This window comes from Tasmannia lanceolata, unplaced genomic scaffold (assembly GCF_043159265.1).
Source record: "Tasmannia lanceolata isolate RefF3 unplaced genomic scaffold, GAP_Taslan_0.1 ptg000054l, whole genome shotgun sequence".
Taxonomy (NCBI): domain Eukaryota; kingdom Viridiplantae; phylum Streptophyta; class Magnoliopsida; order Canellales; family Winteraceae; genus Tasmannia; species Tasmannia lanceolata.
The window spans coordinates 857,516-885,251 of record NW_027518731.1 but is presented as its reverse complement, the minus strand read 5'-3'; the positions used below and the strand labels follow the sequence as shown (position 1 = coordinate 885,251).

General features: G+C 36.4%; 1 protein-coding gene and 1 pseudogene across 2 annotated transcripts; both read right to left on the bottom strand.

Annotated features, from left to right (window-relative positions):
* Nucleotides 1-166: 166 nt before the first annotated feature.
* Nucleotides 167-2,498, bottom strand: LOC143864731 (agamous-like MADS-box protein MADS9; annotated as a pseudogene). The gene is made up of 7 exons (XR_013241351.1): nucleotides 2,140-2,498; nucleotides 1,973-2,039; nucleotides 1,770-1,831; nucleotides 1,516-1,615; nucleotides 1,392-1,421; nucleotides 1,242-1,286; nucleotides 167-538 (listed from the first exon to the last, which is right to left on the bottom strand). The product of XR_013241351.1 is annotated as an agamous-like MADS-box protein MADS9 (transcript).
* Nucleotides 2,499-4,000: 1,502 nt separating this feature from the next.
* On the bottom strand, nucleotides 4,001-27,483 carry LOC143864809 (ubinuclein-1-like). Its single transcript, XM_077375645.1, has 13 exons — nucleotides 26,969-27,483; nucleotides 24,931-25,017; nucleotides 23,500-23,592; nucleotides 19,948-20,024; nucleotides 15,866-16,484; nucleotides 10,520-10,619; nucleotides 10,277-10,386; nucleotides 10,062-10,148; nucleotides 9,024-9,149; nucleotides 8,497-8,637; nucleotides 8,348-8,395; nucleotides 6,779-6,871; nucleotides 4,001-4,818 (listed from the first exon to the last, which is right to left on the bottom strand). Exons 1-13 carry the CDS (start codon nucleotides 27,233-27,235, stop codon nucleotides 4,297-4,299), a joined length of 2,370 nt encoding a protein of 789 aa, XP_077231760.1. The 5' UTR covers nucleotides 27,236-27,483; the 3' UTR covers nucleotides 4,001-4,296.
* Nucleotides 27,484-27,736: the final 253 nt, after the last annotated feature.

The window sequence follows — 27,736 nt, the reverse complement described above, 5'->3', positions numbered from 1 at the left end:
GCCGCTCTTGAGCCATCAGACTTTCTCATAATGTTGTGTATCCTTCCAATCCATATAAATTTGGCAAAAAAATCTGATGTCTGTATTTCAATTTGCTCCAGATAAGCTCTGGGCATTAGAGTTTTATCCTGTGGACTGTATTATGAAGGATTTCAAGACAGGGAAGGAGAAAAAAATTGATAAGTTGTAAGTTCTTATAGCAACACTGTTACTACTGATATTGTATCTTTAGATCATGACACAGCTCTAATAAAGGCGGGCAGTTTTCTAGCTCCTTAAACATCCACAAATTACCATAATCCAAAAAAAATTAGCTTGTGTTTTCACATATTTGAGAAACATAATCTGCATTTCAACCCATTCAGAAAAGGTCTTAATAGAGAAGGAAAATTCAAATCATGGAATCTCATGCAAATTGGGATGGATTGGTCGAACGCGGAAGGGGAAATGCATCTGTGAAAAACAATCTCTCCTCTCTCTGATGATTTTCATGCTCCATCTCTCTCACATTTCCATCCATGGCCAAGTGCTGATGTTGCTGGCAAACCCAAGGGGAAATACATTCTTAGAAGAGTACCAAAATATCAAAAAAGATAAAAAAGAAAAGAAAAAATAAAAAACCTCACTATCAGAATAGTTTAAATCAGAAAGCAAAGGAAAAGATTTCAATAATAAAGAACAGTAATCACAGACCCCAAAAAACTCACAGAAATCCCACTATCAGAATAAGTTCAATAGTAAGGAATTTATCAGAAAAGCAAAGAAAAATCTTTCAATAGTAAAGAACAGTAATCACAGACCCCACAAAACATACAAACGCCCCACTATCAGAATAAGTTCAAATCAGAAAGCAAAGGAAATCTTTTCAATAATAAAAGACAGTAATCACAGGCCCAAAAAAATCTACAGAAACCCCACTATCAGAATAAGTACAGATCAGAAATCAAAGCAAAAGCTTTCAATAATCAAGAATAGTCATTACAGACCATCGCAAGTTGTAAACAAGAACAATAGCAATGCTAGTTATCAGAAGCATCTTGTAATCATTAAAGCTTAAATTGGATCAAAGAAGCACTGATTTATAATTTCTTAGTTGAAATGCTCTCCATTTAGTTCATTCAGTTCTGTAATTTGTTTGTGAAGATTCAAAGAGGCCAAATTCATGAACAATGAAAGCATAATAAAAGTAGCCATTACATGGGCAAAGTTCATTTTTTCTCAAAAAGTTTTCAGGGCATTACCAATATATAACTGAGGTGCTTATTTTCCTCTTCTAAAGCTCTTTCCTGTCCAATTGATTAGCGAAAAACCACACAAGATTAAGCTGACGATGAATAGATTTACCTAAATACCAAGAAAAAAGAAGAAGAAATATTCATCTATATACATACATTCTTCTTAAGCATCTTCAACAACTCCATCTGGCGCATTCAAAAGAGAAAATTTGACTTCATACAAATGAATGAATAGATTTAGTACCAAAAAAAAGGAGGACAAGACAAGAAGAAATCTTGCCTGCTTTGTCCGAACGGCCGAGACACCATTCTGGAGGGCTTCCTCAATAGGGATGAGTTCCTTTGGATGCAAAGAGTTCAGATCCTCACCCTTCAAATGCCTATACAGAGTAGACCAAAAAAAAAAAATCAAAATTTAATCATTGCCAGTCATTTCCACAAGAGATTAATTCATTTTTGCTCTTTATCTATTCATACATAGACAAGTAACCAAGTAAAAAGACAAAAAAAAAAAATCTGCTAATCTGCTTCTACCGGAGCTCAATCTGCATATTGTCATTCTCTTTCTTGATCCGATCAACCTCAGTACTGAGATACTATAACAGGAAGGTGGGGTTCCAATAAATGAACTTGTAACATTAACAAAAACAAAATCCAAAGACAGTAAAGCAGAAAACTATAGAAGAAGAAGAAGAAGAGATTAAAGACAAAAGAGAAAGAATCAAATCCCACACTACCTCATGCTTAGCATCCCACAGTTTGTTACCAGAACTCTTCTGATACTTATCCAACATGTTGACTAACCTTTTTTTTATCATTATTTCCAATGAACAGAGATTAGAATAAGTAGAAAAAAAATTGAAAATAAGAAAACCCAGATGGCGAAAGGAGGATAAATAATTACGAGGTTGAGGGGCTGCAGTAGTGATGCATTTTTCCAGTGCTTGAGAAGGTGATGAGGGAGACCTTTGAATCACAGAAGACTGTGATCTCTTTGGCTTTCTTCTCAATCCCAACTCGGCGTTTTGAATAGGTCACTTGCCTGTTTGTAGAGTTCTCTATCCTCTTTATTTCAACCTTACCTCGACCCATCTCAAGATTTTGTTGTGTTGATACTGAGATGAAGAAAAAGAAGAAGAAGAAGAAGATAGAGATGAGAAAATGGGAAAAGAAGGATAAGAAAGAGGGATGGAGTAGGGTTTTGGTTTGTACTTCCATTCTTGTGGGGATGGAGAGGGAGCTTTTGAGTTTGAACAGGGAAGGACGACCGTTTTTGGGTAGTTGAGAAGGATATACACTGAACAATAGTGTATAGTGCTTAGTAGGATGTGACCTCATTGTAATATAATGAGGCAGGCCACTCGGGCACATTGGGTCCCACCTTTGACTGATCTGGACCGTCTATCCGATAGGTATTGATTTGAATCTTCTATGTCAGTTAGATAGAGAGATGGATAATTACATAAAGTACGGTATGGCCTGCACCATAGGATGATCCAAACCGTCCACTAGAGATCGGAGGGTTAGGGTCAACCTATGGAAATACTTTTTGGGGCACAACCTATTTAGGCTGTGGCCCATCTAATGGATGGTTTGGATCATCCTATGGTGCGGGGCATACCGTACTTTTAATAAAGTGAGGAGTGCGATCATCGAAATACAGTAGTGCTGATAACATTTCCGTAGTCTAAAATCCATTATGCTTGGTTGATATTAACTGTCCAATCAGAGCCTCTAAGTTTGAAAGGTGCTACCCACTACCCACCCTTTATGCACCGAAACAGAGAAGCCAGAATCTTCAAAAAATTAGATTCCCACACAGAGAATGAACCCGATTCAAAGAGTGCATAAACACATGGATAAGTTCACACCAAACCATCAATGATACAATTTTGAATTTTCCCTATAGGATGTATCAGAAAGGAATTGTAATGAAGAAGAAAAGGTTCTCTGTTGATTTAAACGATTATGAGACATACATTGATTTAAATGATTATGAGATAGAAATCGAGGAAGAGGAAAACACTCCAAGATTTCACATGGCTTGGAACCTGTTCGTTGAAGATTATGACAACCGATTGTCAGTGCAAAACCTATTATTAGACGCAAAATTACGTTTAAATTTGAGTCCAATAATCAGTGCAGCACTCACAATCGGTTTTCATAATCTACAACGAGCAGTGCTTTACTCATCTAATAATTTAGCTTCTTTAGGCCCTGCTCGTTTGAGATTATGACAATTGATGGTGAGCCCCCAAAGCAATTACTGTACTCAAACTACATTATTTTGAGTCAAATAATCGGCTTGGGGGCTCACCATCGGTTATCATAATCCCAAACGAACAGGGATTGTCTTTGGTTTCAGGGACGGTATACTTCATGATTTGAGGCACACATCGACATCAGTACAGCAAAAGGGGTGCCCATATCATATCACGCAGGTCTAATAATTACTCCCCCCGCCCCCCCCTTTCAGTTTTAGTTCCCAACTTTAGTTTTTTCACTTTAGCCATCTAAATTTTTTGAACTGTTGCCCATCCACAAGGGGGCCCACCAGATAAATGGCTTACTTACCTACGTACAAATGGCCATGTGGATAGCATAGATGCACTGCACCAGATCTTTCTATGTCAATCTGCTCCTAGAGCCAAATTAGACAGCCCAATGAATACTATGAATTCATGCAAAGGCAAGCACACAGATAAAACCCCATTTCAGAACAGATACAAGTTCCTCATTTGGGAATCCGAAAGAGAGCTGTCCAATCTTCAAATGCATCACATTTTTCTCATTATGATGAATCAAAATCCTTTCAATCTTCAAATTTGAAAATTGGGTGCTGTCCAATTTGGTAACTGAAAGTTCTATAGGGTCCCTCCAATATTTGTATGGAGATCATCAACATATCCAACGACAATTTGCAAGCATGGAGAGTAGCATTCCTTGACCTTTCTCGATCGGTTTGAACCCACCATCTGGGATTCAAGGAAAAGAAAACCAAAAAAATTTGCTTTCTAATGCTAAACAAATTTCACAACAGCTTCAACTACACAACATCTCATCAGCTAGGCTGCTCAGTACCTGGAATACCCGACGATGGTAGACTTGGTTTAACTTGATGGTTCGAACTGGGTTGCAGGTGATTCGAAGAATGTTTGTGAGACTTGTGTCTTTCCTTCTCATGATGTTGTGAGGATACCTTCATGGGATGAACATGGATTTCACCAAGGTCCGAATCTGGTTTCCTTTTTAATTTTTTCTTCAGAACTGTAACGTCGGTCGCTTTGCCTACCTCATCTGCGGCTGAGCTAACCCTTGGTCTTACCTTATCTTGTTTCGGCAGATCTAGTGTAGATGTATTCAAAGATGGATTGGATGACCTGGCAGAGGTGGCATGGTGTTGACTGCTTGTTGTAGGATTAAAATTCAGCTTATCTGGTGATGTGAAAACTTGAGTGCTAGAATCAATAGTGAGCTTCTCTTGCGTAACTCGTGGTTGAGCATTCAAACTAGCTTCTCCCAATGCTGTTTGTTCTGTCTTAAGTGATGGAGACATTTTTTTCCTCCTCATCTTCACCTGATCCTGAACATGAAATAAATATCTAAATGTCAATACATGAAAAAACACTTAATTCACTTTTGGGCAGAACCTGTGTTTTATCATTATGGATACGAGTGTCGGAATTTGACACGGGTATCGAGTCTTGGATTTAGCAAACCTCATAAAGAAAGATTTGCCAAAATATTTTAATTAATTCTGAAATTTTAATTATAATGAATAATATATTAAAATTTTAGTAGGTTGAGTAATTTTAAGGTTTTATTTCCATACAAAAAATATATAAAAAAAAAACTATTAGGATGGATAAAACTTAAATGGGGATGAGACAACCCACATGCAAACAGCTTTAATCTCGATCTACAAAAGTTATACAGAACCTACATTGACCCCCAAACAAAACCCGCCTAGCCTCCACACAACCCAGCTTCCCTACTCCATAGTTCATGGGATAAAGTTGCTACCAACCGTAGGTATTCATGAGATTCTGAGCTCAAGTTCATAGGTTACTTGTCAATTAGAGAAGGCAGTGAGACATAGTGATTGAAATTAGAAAGTTGGATAGACTTAAGGAAATTATGCTTTGTCTAGGGGAATGAAATTAGAAAGTTGGAAAGACTTCAGGAAAATATGCTGTCTTGGGGAACAACATGAGTTTAGGTTACTAATTTGTTGTTGGAATGTTCTTGAGCAGAACACAATTAGATGCAGAAAAGTATTGAATTATCGAGGGGAAAATGAGACTATTATGTCCTATTTTCTGGTCATTACATTTTTATTATAGAAAATTATTGTCCACATTTTATTACTTCTGAATTATCTTTCTGTATGGATTTTCTGTATTCATCTTTGAGGTAGTGAGTTATCCGTATGTCCTGTATGCAAAATACATAGAATGCATGCTGAACAGAGTAGAAAGTCACTGTTTCAAAACAAAAAAATCGTAGAAAGTCAGAGGTAGGGTCAGAAACAAACGGGGGAAGAGAGAGGTCATGCCCTTCGAGGGAGTGAGTTGGGAAAGAGACCAGGGTCTCTCTATTTCCGCCTTTGCTCTCTCGTCAAGCAATCTCGACTCTGATGAGATCAAGGAGGAAGAAAAGGAGATATGATTGATGTTGTAGCTTCCATCTCTCTCTCTCTCTCTCTCTCTCTCTCTCTCTCTCTCTCTTCTTATCCGATTTGTCTTTTCTCCCTTTTCTTCCTCTCTCCTTTTACATCCTTCTGGCATGGTTTTAAATTTCCACCGACACAGATACGAAACGACCGAAATGTTTCCATTTCCATCTCACCGAAACATATACCGAAACCAAAACAGCAAGTGTATTACTGGTATACTATATCAATGTGTTACATAATTAAGTGTGAATTGCATGTGAAATACAGTGTATGTATTATGTATAAGCACTTATAAGAATTACATGTTAAATGTGGTGTGTCCTGAATTATCACAAATGTGTGACAGCACATGTCAGTAGGTGTTCGTTGTGGGTAAACCATTATGGATGGTTGTATAAATATGAACTATTTCTTCAAGAAATAGTATAATATAAATAGTAATAAAGAAAAACATCAGTTAAAAAAGTCACCAGATTTTGAAAAAGAACTCAAATTTCAACGAAAATCAGCATTTTCCCTCTATAGTTGCATGATAAGAAAATGAAAGCAACTAGTGCAATTTGAGGAAAAAGATTTTCAATTTCTAGAGTCGAAACAATGCAAGTCAACCAAATTTAAGGTCTTCCTCCTCTAAAAAGAAGCAGAAGCAGATGCAAATAAGAAAAAAATGAGCTAACATTATTTTGCAAGAGGTTTTAGATGCATCCTTTGCAATGCACCTAAAAAAATGGTCATTTAAAACATTCTAGTTGTAGGAACACAAAAGCATATACTGAAGATACGCAAATAGGCTTACAAATATGAAAATCACTCAAGAACTTCCACAAAAGATAATAAAAAAGTTATACATAAAACAAGACAATGATACCTTATAGAGTTGCCTCCTCCGCTCCTTTGCCCTACAAACAGCACCCTTGATTCCATTGTTGTCCATGTATCCATTTGGCCACAACTCTGCAAGCTGAAATGGCAGGAACAGACAAATTCATGACAGTTGAAACTACTTCCTTCGAACAGCTAAAGAAGGTACAAGCATGGCTTTAAGTTTTGGCTGAAATCCTAAAATCCGAAATTTCGAATTTCGGCCAAGACTGAAATTTAAAACCGACCCAAATTTAAAATTTTCGCCCTAAATTATAAGATTTTAACCGAAATTTCCACCGAAATTTTTTGAAACCGAAATTTAGTGAGACCAAGACTTTGATAAAGCAGAAAATAAAGAAATAAACAGAAACAGCTTTCAATACACAAAAAAGTAAAACTGGCCAAAAGAAGAGTGCTACTGGTAAGGTAGATAAGCAAATTGAAGACAACAATTAAAAGCTGAGTTGTTTGGCTAATTTTGATTTCAACCATAGTTGTAAATTCCGTTTCGTTTCGTCCGGAATGGACGAAACGAACCGGTTTCGTTACAATTCCGGAACGAAATTTTCCGAAATCCGGAATTTCGTCCATTAATGGACGAAATTCTCCATTCCGGCCGGAATCGTGCATAAGGGCTAGTTTGACTGGATTCCTGCTGCTTCTCTTTCCTCTCCTGTACTTCTCTACTTTCCTGTACTCGGTATTTACATGTAAACCATTTAAGTAAATGTCTTTACTATTTTATTGTCCATTTACTTAAGATTTACATGTAAATAACGGAATACCCCCCTTTTGGATTTATTAAAAATAGTTTCAACACCCAAATCTAAAAGGAAAAAAAAGTCAACTCTCCAGTTCTAGTACAAAATTCAAAGAAAAATGGTCGGGTCAAAATTTTAACTTTCTTAACTTCCAAACGGTGGGGTATTTTTCAAATTTTAAAAATTCATAAAATCTATTTTGTCCAAACATTATTAAATCCCAAAAGTCCGGTAAAAAAAATCTCATTATTTGGTCTCTAAAAATTATTCATCTTGTCAGGCACTGGTCAACACATTGGTAACAGACTTTTTTTTTCTAATGAATGATGTATTGATACCTCATGTTATGAAATATGGAACTTAATCACATACCCACGTACCCGTGTCGTGTCGTACCCGCACCCTGACACATATTTTGGACTATTTATTAGTTTTTCATCTTTTTCTATTGATTTTTTATTTTTTTGAATTTTTCTCATATTTTTTAATATATTTTTTGTGTGAACGAAAAGTTTCGACCGAAATGCACCGAAATGACCGAAATCCCACCGAAATTTCGTTTCGGTGGCCAAAACGAAATGGCGACCGAAACGGAATTTACAACTATGATTTCAACTAAACATAACAGAAATGGAGGCTTCACTAACACGGCCATGATAACTTCATAAAATGGAAATCATATAAGTTTCTCAACATATGGCAGTTGTTTTCATTGTTTTAGAGTATCCTAAAGACCAGCATTTAAGAGAAACCTCCATAGTTGAATTCCCTACAATGCGCGAAATAAATGTGGAAAAAAAAACTGAGTATACCTCCACATACAGCTTCCTACTTTGTGGGCCCCTGTCTTCATCCATACCCTGCAATTCAACAATGATAAATGCATTGATATAATTTATTAAATCGATAAATTATAGTTCAAATGTGAACAAATGAGGATGTCTCAAAAACAATTTGATACCTCAACATACAGATCATAGAGATCACAAATCTTATCCTCCATTGCATCATCCATGATAAATCTTCCTTTAAGTGTTCCTTTTCCCACTGAACCAGGTACTTCTTGAAAATCATCAGATGATCCATCTCGGTGTTCAGCTGCCTGAAAGAACATAAAACCAAGGATTTAAATGTCTGTTTCGGCCGAAATCATGAAAAATTGGGAAAAACAATTTCAGTAATTTACAATATTTCGTTGAAAATTTCAGCCAAAATTTTGGTAATTTCGGCAATTTAGGTGGAAATCTTGTACATTTCGGCAAAATTTTCGATGTCGGTCCCGGCAGAAATCCGGAATTTTGGTATTTTGGCCGAAATTTAAAACCATGCATGAAACAATTAGAAATGGATTGAAGTGCAATGATTTGGATTAAATGACTTAAAAACAATCCATACATGTCAAATTTATGATTTTGTATGCACAAATTCAACACCTGAACATCAGAGACATCCATCATGAACCATGAATTTAAAGGATATTCAGCATACCTTGGATTTAAAGGAGGATAGCCGTGTTCTAATCATTTCAATGACTTCTTTTTTTATTAGTTGGAATCTATCGGCTTTAGCTTGTTTTGCTGATAATCCTAATTCAACCATCTCCTTCAAGTTTCTCTGTCACAGACATAATGTATTAGTATTTAATGATTCCATTAGGCTCAAGCATAAACCAAACTAGATAAGATCCTAATGAGAATAATGCTACACATTCCAAATGGCTTAGGTATTTTGGAAATAAGCTACTCTATAAATGATTTATACCAGTTAAATTTATCCATCATGGCAAAATATCAGCTACTATTGAACTCATCCATATAATTAACATAGAACTTTGAATACTGAAGTAAAAATCAGAGGTGATTTGATCATCAAAACTATGAAAACATTTTCTACATGTTAAGGATAAACACAAACTTGGATACTGGCTAAGAAAATGATTTAAGCTAGTTGGTTTTTAACATCCAAATAGAACATGAGCCCAAACTTGAGTACATATAATAACCTGTACGACGCCATTCACTTTCTACCAAAACGTAAAAATATGCTATGTGAAAGTGAAATGGCTGAAAAAAGGCAGTAGAGATCATCCGAAAAAACTCTGAAAATAACAACTCCTAAAATTTGAGGACATGAACATTATCAACAAATATTGATCAGAAAAATCTCATTAACTTTTGAATGCTTGATATAATTGATGATTTGATATGGGTTCAATAAGAGCACTGCTGTAATAATTCCTTCCACTCAATGAAGTATTTTTTCTTCATAACAGTTTGTCTCTATCATGTAGTAGCACAACAAAAAAAATACAACTTACACGCTAATATCAAAAGAAAAACTGATACTATCCATTGGTAAAAGAATGTTATGATCAACTCAACTATTATGAATCAAATGCCATCCACTCTTATGAAGTCAGAATTAACAAATTAACATAACTATTAGCACTAAGAAAATATGTGCATTTCCATATTTTTTCCTATGGAGTGATGTCTCTTAGATTTTGCACCTAAGTTCCTTTCTTACCTTTAGAGTTTTGAGCTGCACTAAGTGACCGAGAATACCCATAAGTCGATTAATTAACTCTTCTGATATTTTTCCTTGACATGATTGCTGCAACCACAAAAATAGAATGACTCAGAATTCTCCCAAGACTGCCGCCAAACAAGTTTTTATGAATTCAGAGTTAATTTTTTTTTCGGGCAAGCATATTATGGAGTTGCAAAGCCACATTCTAGTACCGCTAATCTAGCAACTTTAGCAAGCTTCTGTTTTACATCTTGAGGCAATCTCTTTTTGACTCCCTGAGATGAGGCATCAGTTTCCTGAACTTCCATAGTTTGTGGTCGAGCTGCAAGAGAAAAATTCATTAACATATGTAAAACATTAAAAAAAATAAAATGTGAAACATAAATCAATCTCCATGGAACTTCCTAAACATCCAATTTTCTTCAGACAAGAATAGGAATTCGATTCAATATTACATTCTTGAACTATGTTTTCCAACTCCCGAATAGCCCGTTCAAGCATTGTGCCTTTGGGCCTAACATTAGAACCTTCCTTGACGGGCATAGGTGATGATTTCTGCAGAAAAAAGAATGACAGCCAAAAGATAGAACAATATAAGATGGCAATAAACCATTCAATATATATATATATATATATATATATATAAGATGGCAATAAATAGAAATAATACAGTAAATACCAACTATCCAGAACTCTTAAAAGGGACAAGAAAGGTATTGAGAAATTGCCCACATTTCACACACTTCATAGGGTTTAAATTTTACAAGGTTTCTTTTATGTCCATTTACAAAAGATACATATGAGAATAAACCAACCCAAAAGTCCAAAACACCAATCTATGATGTTATCCAAGCACATATGCAAGTAATTAGAAGAAAAGAAATGAGGGCCAGTGGAAATGCAGATTTAATGGAAATTAAAGTGTGGGGTTCAAGTAGTTCTACTTGATTCTTTCAAAGAACCCATCATTGGCATCCAAAGCACAATGTACATATTTCCTTAGGCTTACATATTTTAAAATTCTAATGATTATAACAGGATTGTTAGCAGAGACGTCAAACAAGAAGATGTTTTCCAAGCTAGAAAGTTTGAAAGTGGCAATTAAATTGCATGACAAGTAAGAAAATTATGAGATTGGAAGCTTTAGAAGGATCACATCAAGATATGATTAATACCAGGATAAGAATATACTGGATTTCTTGAGGGTGTTATAAGAATGAGTTGGATACCAAAAAATCTGTAGATGCACCTAACTCTTATAAATGAATATATCAGTCATTAAATCACTTCCATAGTGAAGAATGGCAGGTAATCGACTAACATAAAGTGGGCAAAAATGCAACAGGCAAAAAATGGTTGGAAAAAAGAACTTGGATCAAACGGACAGTAAAGTATTTCCCTAAACATCCATGGAGGGATTGACTCCACTTTTAGCCATACGGTAGTGTTAAGGGAGTCGCCTTCAAGTCTTCAGCCCATAACTTGGCCGGGCCTAGATGGGGAGTAAGCTTAAACCGCCCCCCACCCCAAAAGACACAGACACACACAACTCAACTCAACTAAGCCTTTGTCCCAAGCATGGTTTTAAATTTCGGCCGAAACGAACGTTTCGGCCGAAATATTTTGGTTTCAGCCGCGACCGAAACGAAATTTACATTAAGTCGTTTCTTTACAAGATTTCGGCGAAATTTCACCAAAATTTCGTTTTTAGCCTTTTTTACAAAATTTCCACTGAAATTTTAGATAGATCTACCGAAATATTATAATTCCAACCGAAATTTATGAAATATTCACCGAAATAGCCAAAATTTCCATTGATATTGCAGAAATTTTGGTCAAAATTAAAAATAAAAACGAAATCAAAATCATATTTTAACATGATTTCGGCCAAAATTTCGGCGGTGACCGAAACCGAAATTTAAAACCTTGGTCCCAAGCTAGTTGGGGTCGGCTAATGAATCCTTTCGAAAAAATTTCATAAAGAAGGTGAAAGGATCTATCCAGCTCAAATTGACTAAGTCTAATCCTGACACTAGTTGGGTTCGTCTACATGGATCATTTTCTTCCATTCTATCCTATGTCATGTTCTCTGTTATGTTCCTAGCCCTCAAATCTTTCCTCACTGTTTCTACCCAAGTTGTTTTTGGTCTGCCCCTACCTCTTTTTACTCCATGAACTTGGCACGAGTTACTTCTTCTCACTGGAGCATCCAAAGGCCTACGTTGGATATGCCCAAACCATCTTAAGAGGTGCTCTCTAATCTTCTCCTCAATTGGTGCCAACCCCACCTTTTTACGGATGTCTTCATTTTTAATTCGATCTAACCTTGTGTGGCCGCACATCCATCTAAGCATTCACACCTCCACTGCACTCATCTTATGCACATGTTGATTCTTGGTGGCCCAACATTCTGAGCCGTACAGCATGGCTGGCCTCACAATTGTCTTATAAAACTCTCCCTTCAACTTGGAAGGTATTTTACGGTCGCACAGAACTCCTGAAGCATGCTTCCACTTCAACCAACCTGTTCTTATTCTATTGTTAACATCCTCTTCAATCACTCCTTCCTTATGAAGGATTGAGCCAAGATAGCGAAAGATATCCCTCTTAGGTACCTCCTATCCAGTCATATTTACTACATCCTCACCCCGCCTCCTTACATTACTAAAGTTGCATTTCATATACTCTGTTTTAGTCCTGCTCAGTCTAAAACCTTTGGATTCCAAAGTAATTCTCCATAACTCTAACTTAGCATTAACTCCTGCTTTGGTTTCGTCAATTAATACTATGTCATCTGAAATAACATACACCACGGCAAGTCGTCCAGGATACCGTCCATAAGTTCATTCATAACTAGAGTAAAAAGATAAGGGCTTAGAGCTAATCCTTGGTGCAGTCCTATTGTAATTGGAAACTCACTAGACGTGCCTTCTGACACTAGTTACCGCTTGATCGTACATATCCTTAATCATATCAACATAATTAGTAGGCACTTTTTTCCTTTCAAGGACCCACCACTTAACACTCCTGTGAACCCTATCATACGCCTTCTCCAAATCAATGAAAACCATATGAGGTCCTTTTTATTTTCTCTAAATCTCTCCATTAACCGCCTAATCAAGAAGATAGCTTCCATAGTCGATCGTCCGGGCATGAAGCCAAATTGATTCTCTGACACGTTAGTCTCTTTTCTTAGTCTATGCTCAATTACCCTATCCCAAAGCTTCATGGTGTGACTCATTAGCTTAATTCCTCGGTAATTGGTGCAACTCTGGATATCCCATTTATTCTTTTCTTAGTCTATGCTCAATTACTCTCTCCCAAAGACACAGACACACACACAATGAGAAAAGTTACCACTCACTACATCAAAGTTGAAGTTTAAGAAAACTAGGGGAGTATCCAATCATGAATTTTATCTTGGATGACAATACCTTAAAAGCTGCGAGCTTTTGATGCTCATTCTGAAACTTCATCAGTAACCCAACTGGTGATTTGACCAAGGTTTTGACCTCTTCCATTGAAGCCGTACCACTACATCAAAGTTAAAGTTAAAGACAATTCGAGAATGAGAAGAGGGGTGGAGGAGGGACTCTATCCAATCATGAATTTTATCTTGGATGACAATAACTTAAAAGCTATGATCTTTTGATGCTCATTCTGAAACTTCAACAATAACCCAACTGGTGATTTGACCAAGGTTTTCATCTCTTCCATTGAATAATTTATCATTTCTATCCATCTAAATAGTCCATAAACTTGAGGGGAAAAGGATGCTCCAAATCTAAATTAACCACAGACACTGGATAACAAATGGGAGGTACTCTCCTCAGTGAAACCGTAGAAGATTCCATTTCGACTGTCACGTATCTTCCCTTTAATTAGATGGTCCCTGATGAGGATCTTCCCATGAAGAATGCACCACAAGAAACCAATGGCCCTTGGGGAAGCAATACACTACCAGATATAGGGAAACATGTGGCAATTTGTAGGATACATGGAGAGGCAATAGTAAGATTTGATCGAGAAGCAAGGAATGAAAATTCGGTTTCAGCTCGGATTTTGATCCCCATGAAAGATGAAGTAGTTTAACGTCCATGGAAATGGAGGGACATGCATTTGCTTTTCTAGGTTTCCAGAATAGACTCTACTCTTTCCACCATTGAATCCTAGTCATGGGGTCTGAGATTTGCAATAATTAGAGGAAAGCCAAAATACTCAATTAGGGGGTAGCTGATTGGAAATCCAGAGCTAATGCCAAAAACTCCATTTCAGATTGGTCTGCATCGATCCCCCAAACAAGGGATTCTTATTTATTTTTTGGCAAGTAGTCTCCGCAATGAAAGCTATTAAGATATTAATGTGCATAGCTCGGGTAAATGTCACCTCCACAAAGACAATTGTGCTATCCACATATAACAACCGGGAGATAGATTGACCAGTTTTAACTATGATGTTTTGGTGATGGAAAAGTTTTATTTCTATCATTGCACCATTGATGCTTTTAGTAACTTTTTCATTTCCTTGGGTTCTACAGCTACAAATGTTATAGATATCAAAGAACTTAGACATCAGTCTCGATGGTGAAATCTATAAAATTCAGACATAAGTTTATAATTTTGGATTAAAAGGCTGTCATCTTTAGTGGCTCCTCATCAAAGTGATTTTGAGACCTGCCTCAGGTTATCTACACAGTGAAAAACAAATCCACCCCCATTAAAAGGAATATCGAGAGACTTGTGGAACAATCCATGGTGCTTCTAAGCATTTAGGGGAATTTCCATGGATGCATTAGGATATGAATATGAATTAATATGGTCATATGATCCCAACAAAAAATCATTGGAGTCTTTCTACCTTATGAGAATCCAGATCTAAGCCTACTCGATTTCGCCAATTTGGAAGCCAGTTGCTTCTCTAGGAGCCATTAGATTTCAAAAGAAAATGTTTCAAGGTAAATAACTAGATCAATCGCCAAAAGACTTGGCTAATCCTTTTAACTTTAACAGCCTCTATTAATAGTCGGAAACCAAAGAGAAGAACGAGGCTTGGCCAGTTATGTAGGGATTATATTTTATCACCCAATGAGTATCCTTGCTTTTGCAAGCCTAATAAATCTTTGTTTCTTTATTTCTTTTTCTTTCTGCCTTTTTAGCAGATGGAAATTCATCAAAAGAAAAGAAAAAGGATACAAAGTATAACCAATACAAGGCCCAAGACAAAAGCCCAAAAAATTAAGCCCATGCAATTGAATTGAACAGGATTGTGATTTTGAAAGGAGACTGGTTACTGTGTTAGTATAATTTTGATTTTGTAATTCAATGGCTAAAGAAGGATCCCTTCTGGTATAATTTTATGTAAATCCCACTGAACTAACTTAAATGATTGCAGAAATTCCATATTCCAGTTTTTCAAGGTCAATGAAATTTTGGAGAATGATAATTGCCAGTTCATTATCTGCATAAATTTCAGACTAGTTTGCTTCCATTGAAATATTTCATTCAAATACTAATCTTACAAGAATCTTACATCTTACAACATAATTTCAAGATCCAGCACAAGTCATGCCCTCCTACAAATAAATCACTACAATAAAGTATGATATTCAACACTATATGTTTGAGTAGAATTTTCACTACATAATGGTTTTGTAGAAGGAAATATGTTTATCCAAACATGGAAGAGGTATCAAAGATCACGGGTATCAGCTATTAAAGAAATAAGGACCAATAGCAAAAGAAATCTCTAGAAAACTACTACTACATTGAACTCTCATAACCTTGTCCAGAAAAAGTACTTACTTTGTGCACAGAATACTTGCCCCCGGAAGAATTCATTTCATGCAATTCACTGCTCCCATTTTTCTCCCTATATTGAATTTTCGTAGATAGCTCCATATTATTTGTGTCATTCAACAATTTCTTAGACTGAGGCACAATTTGAATACGAACATCTTTATTATGGAACGTTTTATGTATAGCATCAGAGGAGTCAATCGTAACTTTAGATTTATTAGCTAAGTCCCTAGATTGGATGACTCCGGTCTTCCGCTTTTTTATCTCCTTTGCTTCCATAGAAACTGTGGGACTGTCCTTACTTGGCATCTTCACAGATGAATGATCTGATTTAATGGTAGATTCACCAGACTTCTTTTCTGAAGGTCTGACATGGGCATTCGACAGGTTCTCCAAAAGCTTTCCGTCTTGATAATGCTCATTCATCGGAGTAGAAATTTGAGATGGACCGGATGATTTGGGTCCCACCAACAGTGCACTCCTAGTGGCTGCTTTCATCCGCACATTACCCATTTTAACATGCTGATTTGGTATATTCTCACCATCCATTTCACCACGAGCTTTTGGCAAATCTTTCCTCCTCCATTTTTTCGGGGGGTGATTAGGTGATAAGGTAGGTTCATTTCTAGCAAACACAGAAAATATTGAAGAGATAATCAATACAAAACCAACTCGTAATTTTTTCTTAATATAATAAGATCATGTTAAAATAGTATGATCGGTATTGAAAGAAATAAAGCAAGATGACGACACAGCCTCATCAATCATAAGAGTTCACAGAACAACAGAGCAATGGGAAATAACTTCACAAAATGAATTTTAAGGTCAAAATCATTCAAAACTATGTGCCTAGATTCAAATCTATGGCACATAACCTAAATAGTGCCATCTCAAACACAGTACACCAAGTAAAATAATCTATGATTTGACCGACACTTTGAATTTATTGCCGACACACGTGTCGTGTCGTGTCAGACACGACACCCGTGCCCACACGTGTCGACACTCCTTTAGACACTTTTAAGTGTACTGCTAGAAGTGTCAGTAACTTTATATGTATGTATGTGTATGAGCGTGACACTATTTCTAGATTTTTAGGGGTTTTGCCATGTTAGATACCTCATATCTGTGTCGAAACTCGGCAAACGAATCCGTGTTCACAAATAATGATTATATGTACTTTCTATTTTAGGCGTGTCCCCGTTTCTAAATTTTGGGAGTTCGCCGTGTCCGACACTCCGTGTCCGTGTCGACATGCGACACTCGTGTCAGTGTCCACAAATCATAGAAAACAATAAAAAACATACATGAGGCTGCCTAGTTTCATCTTTCACACCAAACCTAAGATTTATAGAAACTCAGTACCAATCTACACTAAAAAGTTAAAGGCAGCAATGAGCCTCTTCATTTACAATGTTCAGCATATGAAATCGACCAGAACTTTCTCCATAAGAAAGAACAAATTACTACTTACCTGTTACGTTAGGTGATTTTATATGGTGCCTGAGCGTGAAGTCCAGTGCAGGACTCACTGTCCTTGATATTTGATCCAACAGCAGCCCATTTTTTAAGAGGCTGCTGTTGGATCAATTATCAAGGGCGGTACTTATGTCATACCTCCTACACTGGACTTCACGCTCAGGCACCATATAATTTCTCTTACTTTAGATGTCTTTAACATTTAGAATATAATATCAAAGTTTTTAACTACTGACCTGGACACTCACTACGAAGCCAAATTATTTAAGAGCTGAAAACTTGAGAATCAAAATGAGAAGCGAAGAAAGCTTTCATATTTAAGCAAGTGGAACTTGTTGCTTCTTTGGAATTAAAATTCAGAGTCTTTATGAGAGGAACTAGGTTTTCATCTTAGAGATGCCCAGGGGAGCTTTTCAAGTTGAGAGGTTATTACTTTGTTAAGAAAGCCCCCAATTCCAAGAGATAGTGTCTGATTATGTCGGTAACCAGAGGTGAAGAATTCAATTATTGGAAAAGGCTATGTTGTTGTTTTTTTAATTGTTGGAAAAGGCTGTGTTAGAGAAACAAAAGAATGGTTTCTCTGTTAAGCTTGTTTTGAAATGCATATGTTCCCAGTTCGACACGCAATAGAAAAGTGGCTTGGAGTTTCGATCCTGGTGATCAGTGCTCATTTAAATCTTATTAAAAACGTGCTCACTTAATGGGAGTCCTTTTCCATTTCCACCTCTTTGGAACTTGAACATGCATGCACCTAGGGAAATCTCGGTTTTACGGCTAGTGCTTAAAACATAAATTCAAAAAAGATAACATTTGGTTAAGACGAAAATAACTTCTATCACCTCTTTTGAGTTTAGTGGTAGCTTGGTAGAAACCTCTCAGAACATCCTAGATACGTTGTCCTTGGCGAAGGAGGGTGTGGATGTTTTTCTGAAGGCTATTTAATGCCTACACTAAAACCTACGATTTTAACTCAAAAATTTAAGGAATGATATATTCCTATGATCAGCACCATAAGCTCCGTTTGGTTGCCATTGGGTTTTTATTTTCCATGAAGTTTGTTGGAGAATAGCTGCCATGTAGGACAAATTCCTCGTTTGGTTGTCTCCCATGTAATAATTGCTTGTCTACTGACATGGACTCCTTGTCCCCTCCTTATGATTTTTAAACAAAATTATTCCAAAAGCAAGGACTTTTGGTTGAATTTTCTAGGGAATGGTGCTCTCTCTATTTCTCCCTTCCTCCTCTCTCCTCTCTCCCTATGTTGGTAATGACACCCCTACTTATTCTCCTATTCTCCGAGTATATGCCGCGCAACCAAACACTACTTACACTATTCTCCGAAGTAATTCTAGACAAATTAAAATGCTTGTCCCCTCCCTTTTGACTTTATATTCCACTTCCACTACTCTCCGAGCCACCCCCGAGCAACCAAACGGAGCAATAGTGAAATATTTGCTGAGAATGTTCCAGTGACTATTTGAAGCTTATGGCACCATATGACATTATGACCTCTTTGTTGTGAAACTTGTTATTCTTGGGGCATATTAAATTTTTATTATTTTACAATATATAAATTGTGACATTTGATTTACATTCAAAAGAAAGTTGGTGTCATTTGCGAAACTTATTATCCTAGGGGGCCATTAATTCTCCTTTTATATATATATATATATATATATATATATATATATATATATATATATATATATATATATATATATATGAGGAAACTGTTGGTGCGCTTAAGCTCACCAAACACCAAACTTATGGTGAGCTTAAGCGCCCAATCACATGGGGGCCCACTTTGTTAGGATGATCCAAAGCATTCATTTGAAAGTCCCTTACATAGATGGGGGGTGTACCAAAAATCAGCTCCATAGGATCATCCTAACCCCTCCATTTGTGAAGGACAAAAATGGACAGACACAAATCTGCCCATTTTTTGTCCTCCACAAATGGAGGGGTTAGGATGATCCTATGGAGCTGATTTTTGGTACACCCCCTATCTATCATAAGGCCTTGCAAATGAATGGTTTGGATCACCACATAAAATGTGGGACCCATGTGATTGGGGAGCTTAAGCGCATCATAAGTTTGGTGCGCTTAAGCTCACCAACAGTTTCCTCTATATATATATATATATATATAGGCAGCAAATAACATCTGTGACACGAGATTATACATTTAAACATTTACTTATCTACTATTCAATATCATGTGTTTTTATTTATCTATTGTATTTCTGTTCTACTAATTTTTCATACCTTAATGTTAGCGAAATTCACTGCAAAAACTCGAAAAGAACTCCATTGAACCTCAAATCAACTCAGACTCGAGACAAGATCACATTTGAGTTGAGTAACAATATTTAATACCTTAGTGTAGAGTTTATCAATCCAATAATGAGAGATCAAGGAAAGGAAACAAGGTGTAGGCAATAAAATATGTACAGAACAAAGTACCTAAAGGGAACCTCTTTGCAATTTATCATTGGCAGTGTTATCCGAAAAGCAAATACACAATAACTTTTTTTATTCAAAGCAAATACAAAATAACTACTACACGATTATCAATTCTAAGCAAAGATAATTCGTTAACAAGAAGATTACATTTTTTCTAACTTGCCCCGATTAACAAAGAAGCCATTGTGTTTGGTTGCCAATTTATCAACTTGAAAATATTCATCCTGCAAACAAGAAAGAGACCCAACAGTGTTAATAATAGCAAAAAAGCCGACATAAAGAGATTTAGTGGATCATCAACTGGTATAATGATCAAGGATGCAACTAATACAATTGAAACTACTTAACCTTAAAAAAAAGAATAAGAACTGCCTCCATTTCAAAACCAAAAAAAAGAAAGAAAGAAAGAAAACAATAAGAACTGCCCAAAAAACATTATACTATTTTCTAACAGTCTATGTGCCGAGCTCTAGCCAAAGGAATTTACTGACAAGCCTGACAGCTTGATTTTTATCTTCCACATGTACTATTGACAGTACATTAAGCAGCCTTGATATCAATCACCCCGCAAAACAAAGCAGCTATGGTATTAAATTTTAACATTTTATGAAAAGTTCTACTAAACCAAAACACTTTTTAATAATTATGAATAATGAAAATTTTTAATATTCTAACTAAGGATATAATACTCTAGCCCAGCCTGCATTACAGGATAACTCTTGTAGCCGATCAATGGTGTTAATCTTCTTTAGCAGCAGAGACCATGTGAAAAAGCTTGGATTCTTGTAGGAATGGGGACATTCCACACCTTCAGGAGAAAGCTTTAATCCATCAATGGTGTTAATCTTCTTTTATATTTCTCTTTATAATTTATGTTTGGGGTTCTCCCTTGGTGGTTTGTGATAGTCATCTGTAATTATGGCTTACTTTTTAATATATTATTTGTGAAACAAAAAAAAAATGAGCTAAAAGGATTCTGAAAGTTCTAAATCATGTTACAGTTGCAAAAAATATAACTAATGTCGAAGGGGTAATTTTACATGATTACGATTAGATCCCTGGGGTTATATACAAGTGCCAAGATATCCAAAATAAATGAAATTAAGGTGGAAAGATTAAGACACAGTGACAATAGCGCCCTTAAACTACAAGCGCTCGCTGGCTGAGTGCATGTTCAGGAAGTACATTCGTGTTGAAATCTACTTGCTTTGAAAAGACGATTCGTGATCTTCAATTATTTATCCCAATTTAACATGGATTGAATCCTAACTATTGTAATCTGACTTTTAAGATCTTATTCTATATGAAGATGACACTATAAACTAACTTCTAAGATTCTCTCTTAGTATATAAATGAAACTGCAAAAGAGTCCTGCAAAGGTGGAAGGAGAACTGAGCGTTTTTTAATTTTATTTCGAATAAGTGCTTCATTAAAATAAAGGAAAGGGGGAAAAGCCAATACAAAAAAAATCCAAATCGCAAAAGAAAAGAAAGCCACAATTCAAGTGTAGCCATCAAATCCTTAGTCATGTCATGCTTCTCAATTTTCAAATTCCAAAATCAAGTTTTTAGTAATGGCACTGTCCTCATGCTTCTCAATTTTCATACTCCAAAGTCAAGTTTTTAGTCATGGCAATGTCCACATCGCATCAATCCATTTTGTTCTCCTTCATTCGTCTTAGTTTGCACCTAATGCCTCCTTACCTATGCTACATCAATACGGGTACGAATGTCGGAATCAGACAAGAGTATCGTGTGTCGGATTCAGCGAATTTCAAAAAGAAATATTCGTGGATTCGACAAAATATTATAATCAATTCTCATATTATAATTCTTTTAAATAACAATAAGGTTATAACAAGTAAAATATTGAAAATGTTAATAGGTTAAGAAAATATATTGTTTTCTTTTCATATAAAAAATTTACTATTGGAATAGATAAATCATGCGGTAATTATAAGTTGTGGTAGTAGGATTCAGAAAAAAAAGAAGATAAACTAAAAAGAGATCTAGAAGTGTTGTGGAGAAATCTAAAGTACTGGAATCCAACACGTGTCCAGCACGAGTACTTCACCCATCCAAAAGAGTCCATGTAAGATGCCTACAGACAATGTCTGGGTTCTAGAGGTCGTCTCTGCCTTAAGCCTTATTGCGCTTCTTCAAATAATAACTTATGGTAGGGAAGTCTTTGCTTACATCTAAAGTTTTAAGTCTCTAGAGAGGGATTAGATTCCTAGGGTTGGAAGTCTCCAAGACACTTTGGATCAAGGATAACTCACACAATATCCTTTCTTCATAGGATGGTTCATAAACAATAACAAAATCAATGAAACTTTTCTATCATTTAGGCTGGTTGTATTGTATCTCACACATCACAGAAGGAAAAAATGAAAGCGAACTTTCAAACCATGGAGAGGGTATAGTAGCCTATTTTTATTTTTTTGAACGGTGACACTATAGTAGCCTTTTTTTTTAATGATATACTATAGTAGCCTTATGTTCAGGATTTGCATTTCTGATCTGTAACGTTTTTTTTCCCTTTTTCGCACTTGATGTATTTGTTCGATGATCTCTTTTACCAAAAGAACAATGAGCATCAGATCTCTAAGACACTTAGTATCAAGAATAACTCACTCAACAATTAAATGATGAAAAGGGATCTCCTCTTTATAGGGCCGTTCATAAACAACAAAAAAAAAAGAATTAAGGAAACATTTCTGTCATTTAGGCTGGTTGTATTTCGAACATCACAGATATGAAAACTCTAAGACACTTAGTATCAAGAATAACTCACTCAACAATTAAATGATGAAAAGGGATCTCCTCTTTATAGGGCCGTTCATAAACAACAAAAAAAAAAGAATTAAGGAAACATTTCTGTCATTTAGGCTGGTTGTATTTCGAACATCACAGATATGAAAACAAACTTGCAACCATGGAGAGGGTATATTAACCTTATGTTTGGGAATTGCATTTCTGGTCTGTAATTTTTTTCTCTCTTTTATTACTCATTGTTTGGAAAAAAAAAAAAAGGCAGTGTTGCTTAAGTCAGATTAAATTTTAGCTTACACAAGGATTTTGGTGTTGTTTCTGACCTTTAAACAAGTGGAAGATCGTTTTATTTATAAATACCAAATAAAAACTCACTGAAAAAAGGGCATAGATTACCAAAAGAACAATGAGCATCGCACAAATCATTCTTTTGCATGGACATCAGTAACCTCATTGGCTTCCCTGATACATGAACAAAAGAAATATCTAAAGCCCTTGCCAAAACCATTGTAGAACAAGACCTACTAGTTTATAGGTTCTTCTATATAGTAGTACCAGCAAGAAGAGGGGAAAAGGAAAAAGAGAAGGACTAAAGCAACTTATTAAAATTAGTTGAGATGACTCCTCCAAGGGATGGATTATATTGGTGTTCATTATGTAAGAAAGAGTTCCTTTCTTTTCTCTGATCACTGACAAGTTTGAAAAATATATGATTGAATATAAAAGTGAAATCTAGGAACATTATCATACATTATAGTAAGAGGTTGTTCATACTTGATTAATAGTCATGATACTAATAAAAAGAAAACCATGATGATCATCAATACTGTTTGTTGATGACAGTTCTCAACAAAGCTACGACCAAGTTTCTATAAACAGAAATAAAAAAGAACAAAACCAACAAGGGAACATGAATTATTAACCAACCAGCTCCGCATCATCAATAAAAGAATCTTCTGTGTCATACTCATCTTCGTCAGGAATATTGTCAAGTTCTTCCTCGTCACTACTTTGTTTCCCCTGGAACGCATAAGTAATCAAGTTACCCGAAATCTATCAAATTAAATAAGATCAGAATTCAATTAAGCTACAAAATATCAAGATCATAAACTCAAATGTGAAATATTAACAACAAATATAATAAAGATTGACTTGAAACCTCCAAGGAAGAGGTCAGAGTTTATATTTCTCTTTCAATAGAGACAAAGCTCCTAGTCGTGTTATGTATCTGATTGAGCCCTGGGTCTCTTTGCTCCTTGGCTCTCTAGAGATAGAACTCTTTGGAACCGCTCAAAACATTCAAAATCAAAATTTTTAATGGTTCTCTAGTAGTTGACTAATCTCTTTTTCTCATGTGAAACTACCAGTTACTCCAAAAGCTTAAGCTATTGGAGATGGCGTTATTTAATCTTTTATACTCTAACACTCCCCCTCACGTGTGGCCCCACTTTTGGGTTTGGCCTACAGATGGCACATGTGGCTCCTCTTTTGGGTTTGGCCATTGCATGTGGATTTTTGCTATCCAGGAGGTTTAAACTCAGGGCGTTTGCTATGATACCATGTGAAACTACCACTTACTCCAAAAGCTTAAGCTATTGGAGATGGCGTTATTTAATCTTTTATACTTTTAACATTTCAGTTACTTCTTTCTACATGTCCTAGGAGGTCAGCTAGTTGTGCAGAGTGGTAATGATCATCTTCGCCCAAAATTAAATCCTCTTGAATTTCTGAAGCAAAAATTCGACAAGTCGAGCCTTGGAAATCAGTGCCCTGCTAGTGATGGGGACTTTCTCAAGAGCTCTTCGAGTGAGGTTAGTTGGGCTTTCTCGAATCACCATGGCCAGAAGGATTCTAATGAGACTAGGGTGCAGGCTCCTCTTTGGCATCATATAGGTGGATTGGTGGAATCTGCTTGATTGGCTTATCATTGAGGGTGATTCCCTTAATGTTCAGGTAGGTGAGGCATTGTGATTGTTTCCCCTGGAGATTTCTTAATGCAATCGAATAGATCCTGGATGTGATTGAGGGTCATAAGATAGAATTTAGGCACGTTTGGTGATTGGTTGATTGCGATGTGAATTGGCACTCGCTTCCCAGAATTGACAGAGATGAGATCTTTGTCTTCGATTTTCGTCCGCCTTGAGGATTTTGTTTTGTTTTCAACATTTTTTGGTTTCTTTTAGATGGCTTTGTATATCTTGATGTTCTTTTCTTCGAGGCCTCCTCGGTATTACTGTTTCGTTTGTGTTTTGATGATATTTGATGGCCATTGAAAAAAAAAAGATTGACGTGGAAGCACAACTACTTAAGGTCTCAAACAACAACAAAAGCAAAGAGAAAAGAAAAGATGTAATATACCATGTAGAGGCGTTCAATTTTTTGAATGACAGCACTAAAACGATTTGGAGGAGGCTCATCCTTAAGTTCGCACTCCGCAGATTGGCCCTAAAGAAGTAAAGCACAGTTAGAATATCAATGAGACAGTGATTTAAAGCAATAACCTATCAATGAGATAGTGATTTAAAGCAATAACCCAGTGATGAAATGAACAACAGAAGGATATTTAAACCTGTTTGGTATGCATGTAAGAAAAGGCATGCATACCAAACATGCATATAAAGGCACTTGCAACCATATTCACACTAACACAAACATGCAAAGAGACATGCGGATATTAACGATTTCATAGATGAAGAAGAGCATGTGATGGCAGACTTCATAACTCCAAACAAGCAAGCTGAAATGCTTTCGGGTAAGCTATACACTAACAAGATCACCGTGTGTATAACAAATTGATGGTGTGTATCACATATAGATAAGTGCAAAACATACCACACACATAGGCAAGTATGCACACAAGAGCATGAGAATGCTCTTTAACACACAAAGCAGAAACTTGCATAACCATGTAAGAAAGTGAAAAAAAAGAATGTATAATACAACATAAATGCACAGCATAAATAGGTTGTGTCCCAAAAATCATCTCTTCTAGATGATCCTTACCCTCCAAATTGTAGAGGTTCCTATACCGATATATCCGCAAGTACATGAAAGTACGACAAAAAAATAGTGGGGCCCACATTATTGGAAGATCAAAACCATTCATTAGTTGGGCCCAAACTTAAGTAGATTGTGTCCCAAAAATCATCTCCATTAGATGATCTTAACACTCTGGTCCTAAAGATGATCCTAAACCTCTGAATTGAGGAGGTTCCTATACCGATCTGTCTGCATGTACATGCAAGTAAGCTGAAAAAATACAGTTGGGCCCACATAATTGGAAGATCCAAACCATTCATGCACTTAGGACATATGTTCAGCTAGGGGTATCCCTATAAAAAACGGAGGGATTCAAACCCTAAAGCCACGGACACTATATGGATCATAAAGTGCGTTTTCTTCCCCTTTTCCTTTTCTTATCTCTTCCTCTAATAACCAAAATAGTGAAGAAATACAGTGACAACGGTGGCCACAATGGCAATGGAGGGGGTTATGACCCCACGTTTCGTGGCTTGTGGCGGCTAGCGGAAGCAACCTAAGGCAAGATATGATGGCGACTTTCAGGTATGGAATAACAGCAGCAAGTTCAAGGAATTGAATAATGGTGGCAAGTGGTTGCTATCAGGGATAGCGTAACTGGATAGAAACTCCTCACGGCACAGCTCATTGCAAGCTCCTCCTCTTTTCCCATTTTTTTGTCGGGAACCACACGAATCGTCTATATTTCGTAAGGTTTTCATCATGTCGATGGAAACAATACCGACATTAGACCGATACCTTTGGAATATAGACCAATACTATGTAACGAATACAAGAAAATTTTATTTTAGTCCTAGTCGAAACAGAACCATTACCGTCAAAACCGACGTGTTTTGGCCGAAATTTAGCACTATGACCTGATAAGACCAGAGACTGTTACTAGATGTCGCATACTCACTAGCACCCCACAAGCACCCTTTAAAAAAGACAAAATAGAATAACCCCATCCGAACTTGCTTTCCAAAGAAGATAATCCTAAACCTCCCTACTAAAACACACACCCTCAAGAATCGACAACAAACTAACAAACACTAATCTTCACATCTCTAAGGTTTCTATGAAAGACTAAGACCAAACAACTCTATTAGAGAGAAAAGCATTCAGGGATGAACAAAGGGTAACAGATTACTCAGTCTATCTGAACAAATCTCTTAACCACGTTAATTGAATGAATGAATTCATGAAGTACAACTAAACCTAATCAATATAACCCAATTTGTAAAAATCACAGCGCTATCTTAAACAACACCAAAAACCCATCAAACAAAACAGACAAAAAAATTGATATGCATAAGATGAGAACACAAATAAAAAAGCATAAAAACAAGGAAGAAAAAAAGGAGGAGAGCAAACTTACCACCCCCACAGGTGAAATTCTAGACTCGAGGGCAGGGTGGGCCCCACAAGGAGGGTCAGATGAAGGAGGAAGAGAGGGAATTGCATTGTTCATATCCTTGATGAGTCTCTTCCATGACACAATTGTGGTCTCGCTGGGTTTCATCTCCACGTGAAATCTCTGCCGTTGATTCGCCTCCTTAGGAGGATGAGGAGGATGAGGAGGATGAGGCCCTTCTGCATCGGCAAAAGTGGAATTAGCCCTCGAACCCCCTTTATCTTCATCCATAGCAACCAAAATCACGAATTGGGAATAGGGTTTTATTTTTCCTCTCTTCTAATCTTCTCTACAAAGGAAGAACGAACCCATCTGTAAACCCTCCAAAAAGACTCAAATCAAAAGCATATTTTGATTTTCGAAACATTAATAAAGAGACTTACATCTGGTAAGGGCGGGACACTATGCCCAGATTTTTTATGATGCAAGCCCGTATAGTCCAGTATTTTTCAAAAGTTTTTATATGGTGTAAGGGATATAGTACAGTATTTAGAGGAAGTCTAGCGTCAAGCGGTTAAAAGCCGCTTGAAGCTGCTTGGGACTCTATAGATTGGGCACAATGTGTCTTGCTGGCTTTCCCTTTTAAAACTACGATTAATACATCGGCAAAAAAAAAATCTCCTTGACGCTAAAAACTCTAAAACTCACAGGCTCGCATTGATTTTGAAATAAAATCCTTCTCTTAAATACCATCAATAGAATCCTAAATAGTCGGCATTTTCCTCACCTAGT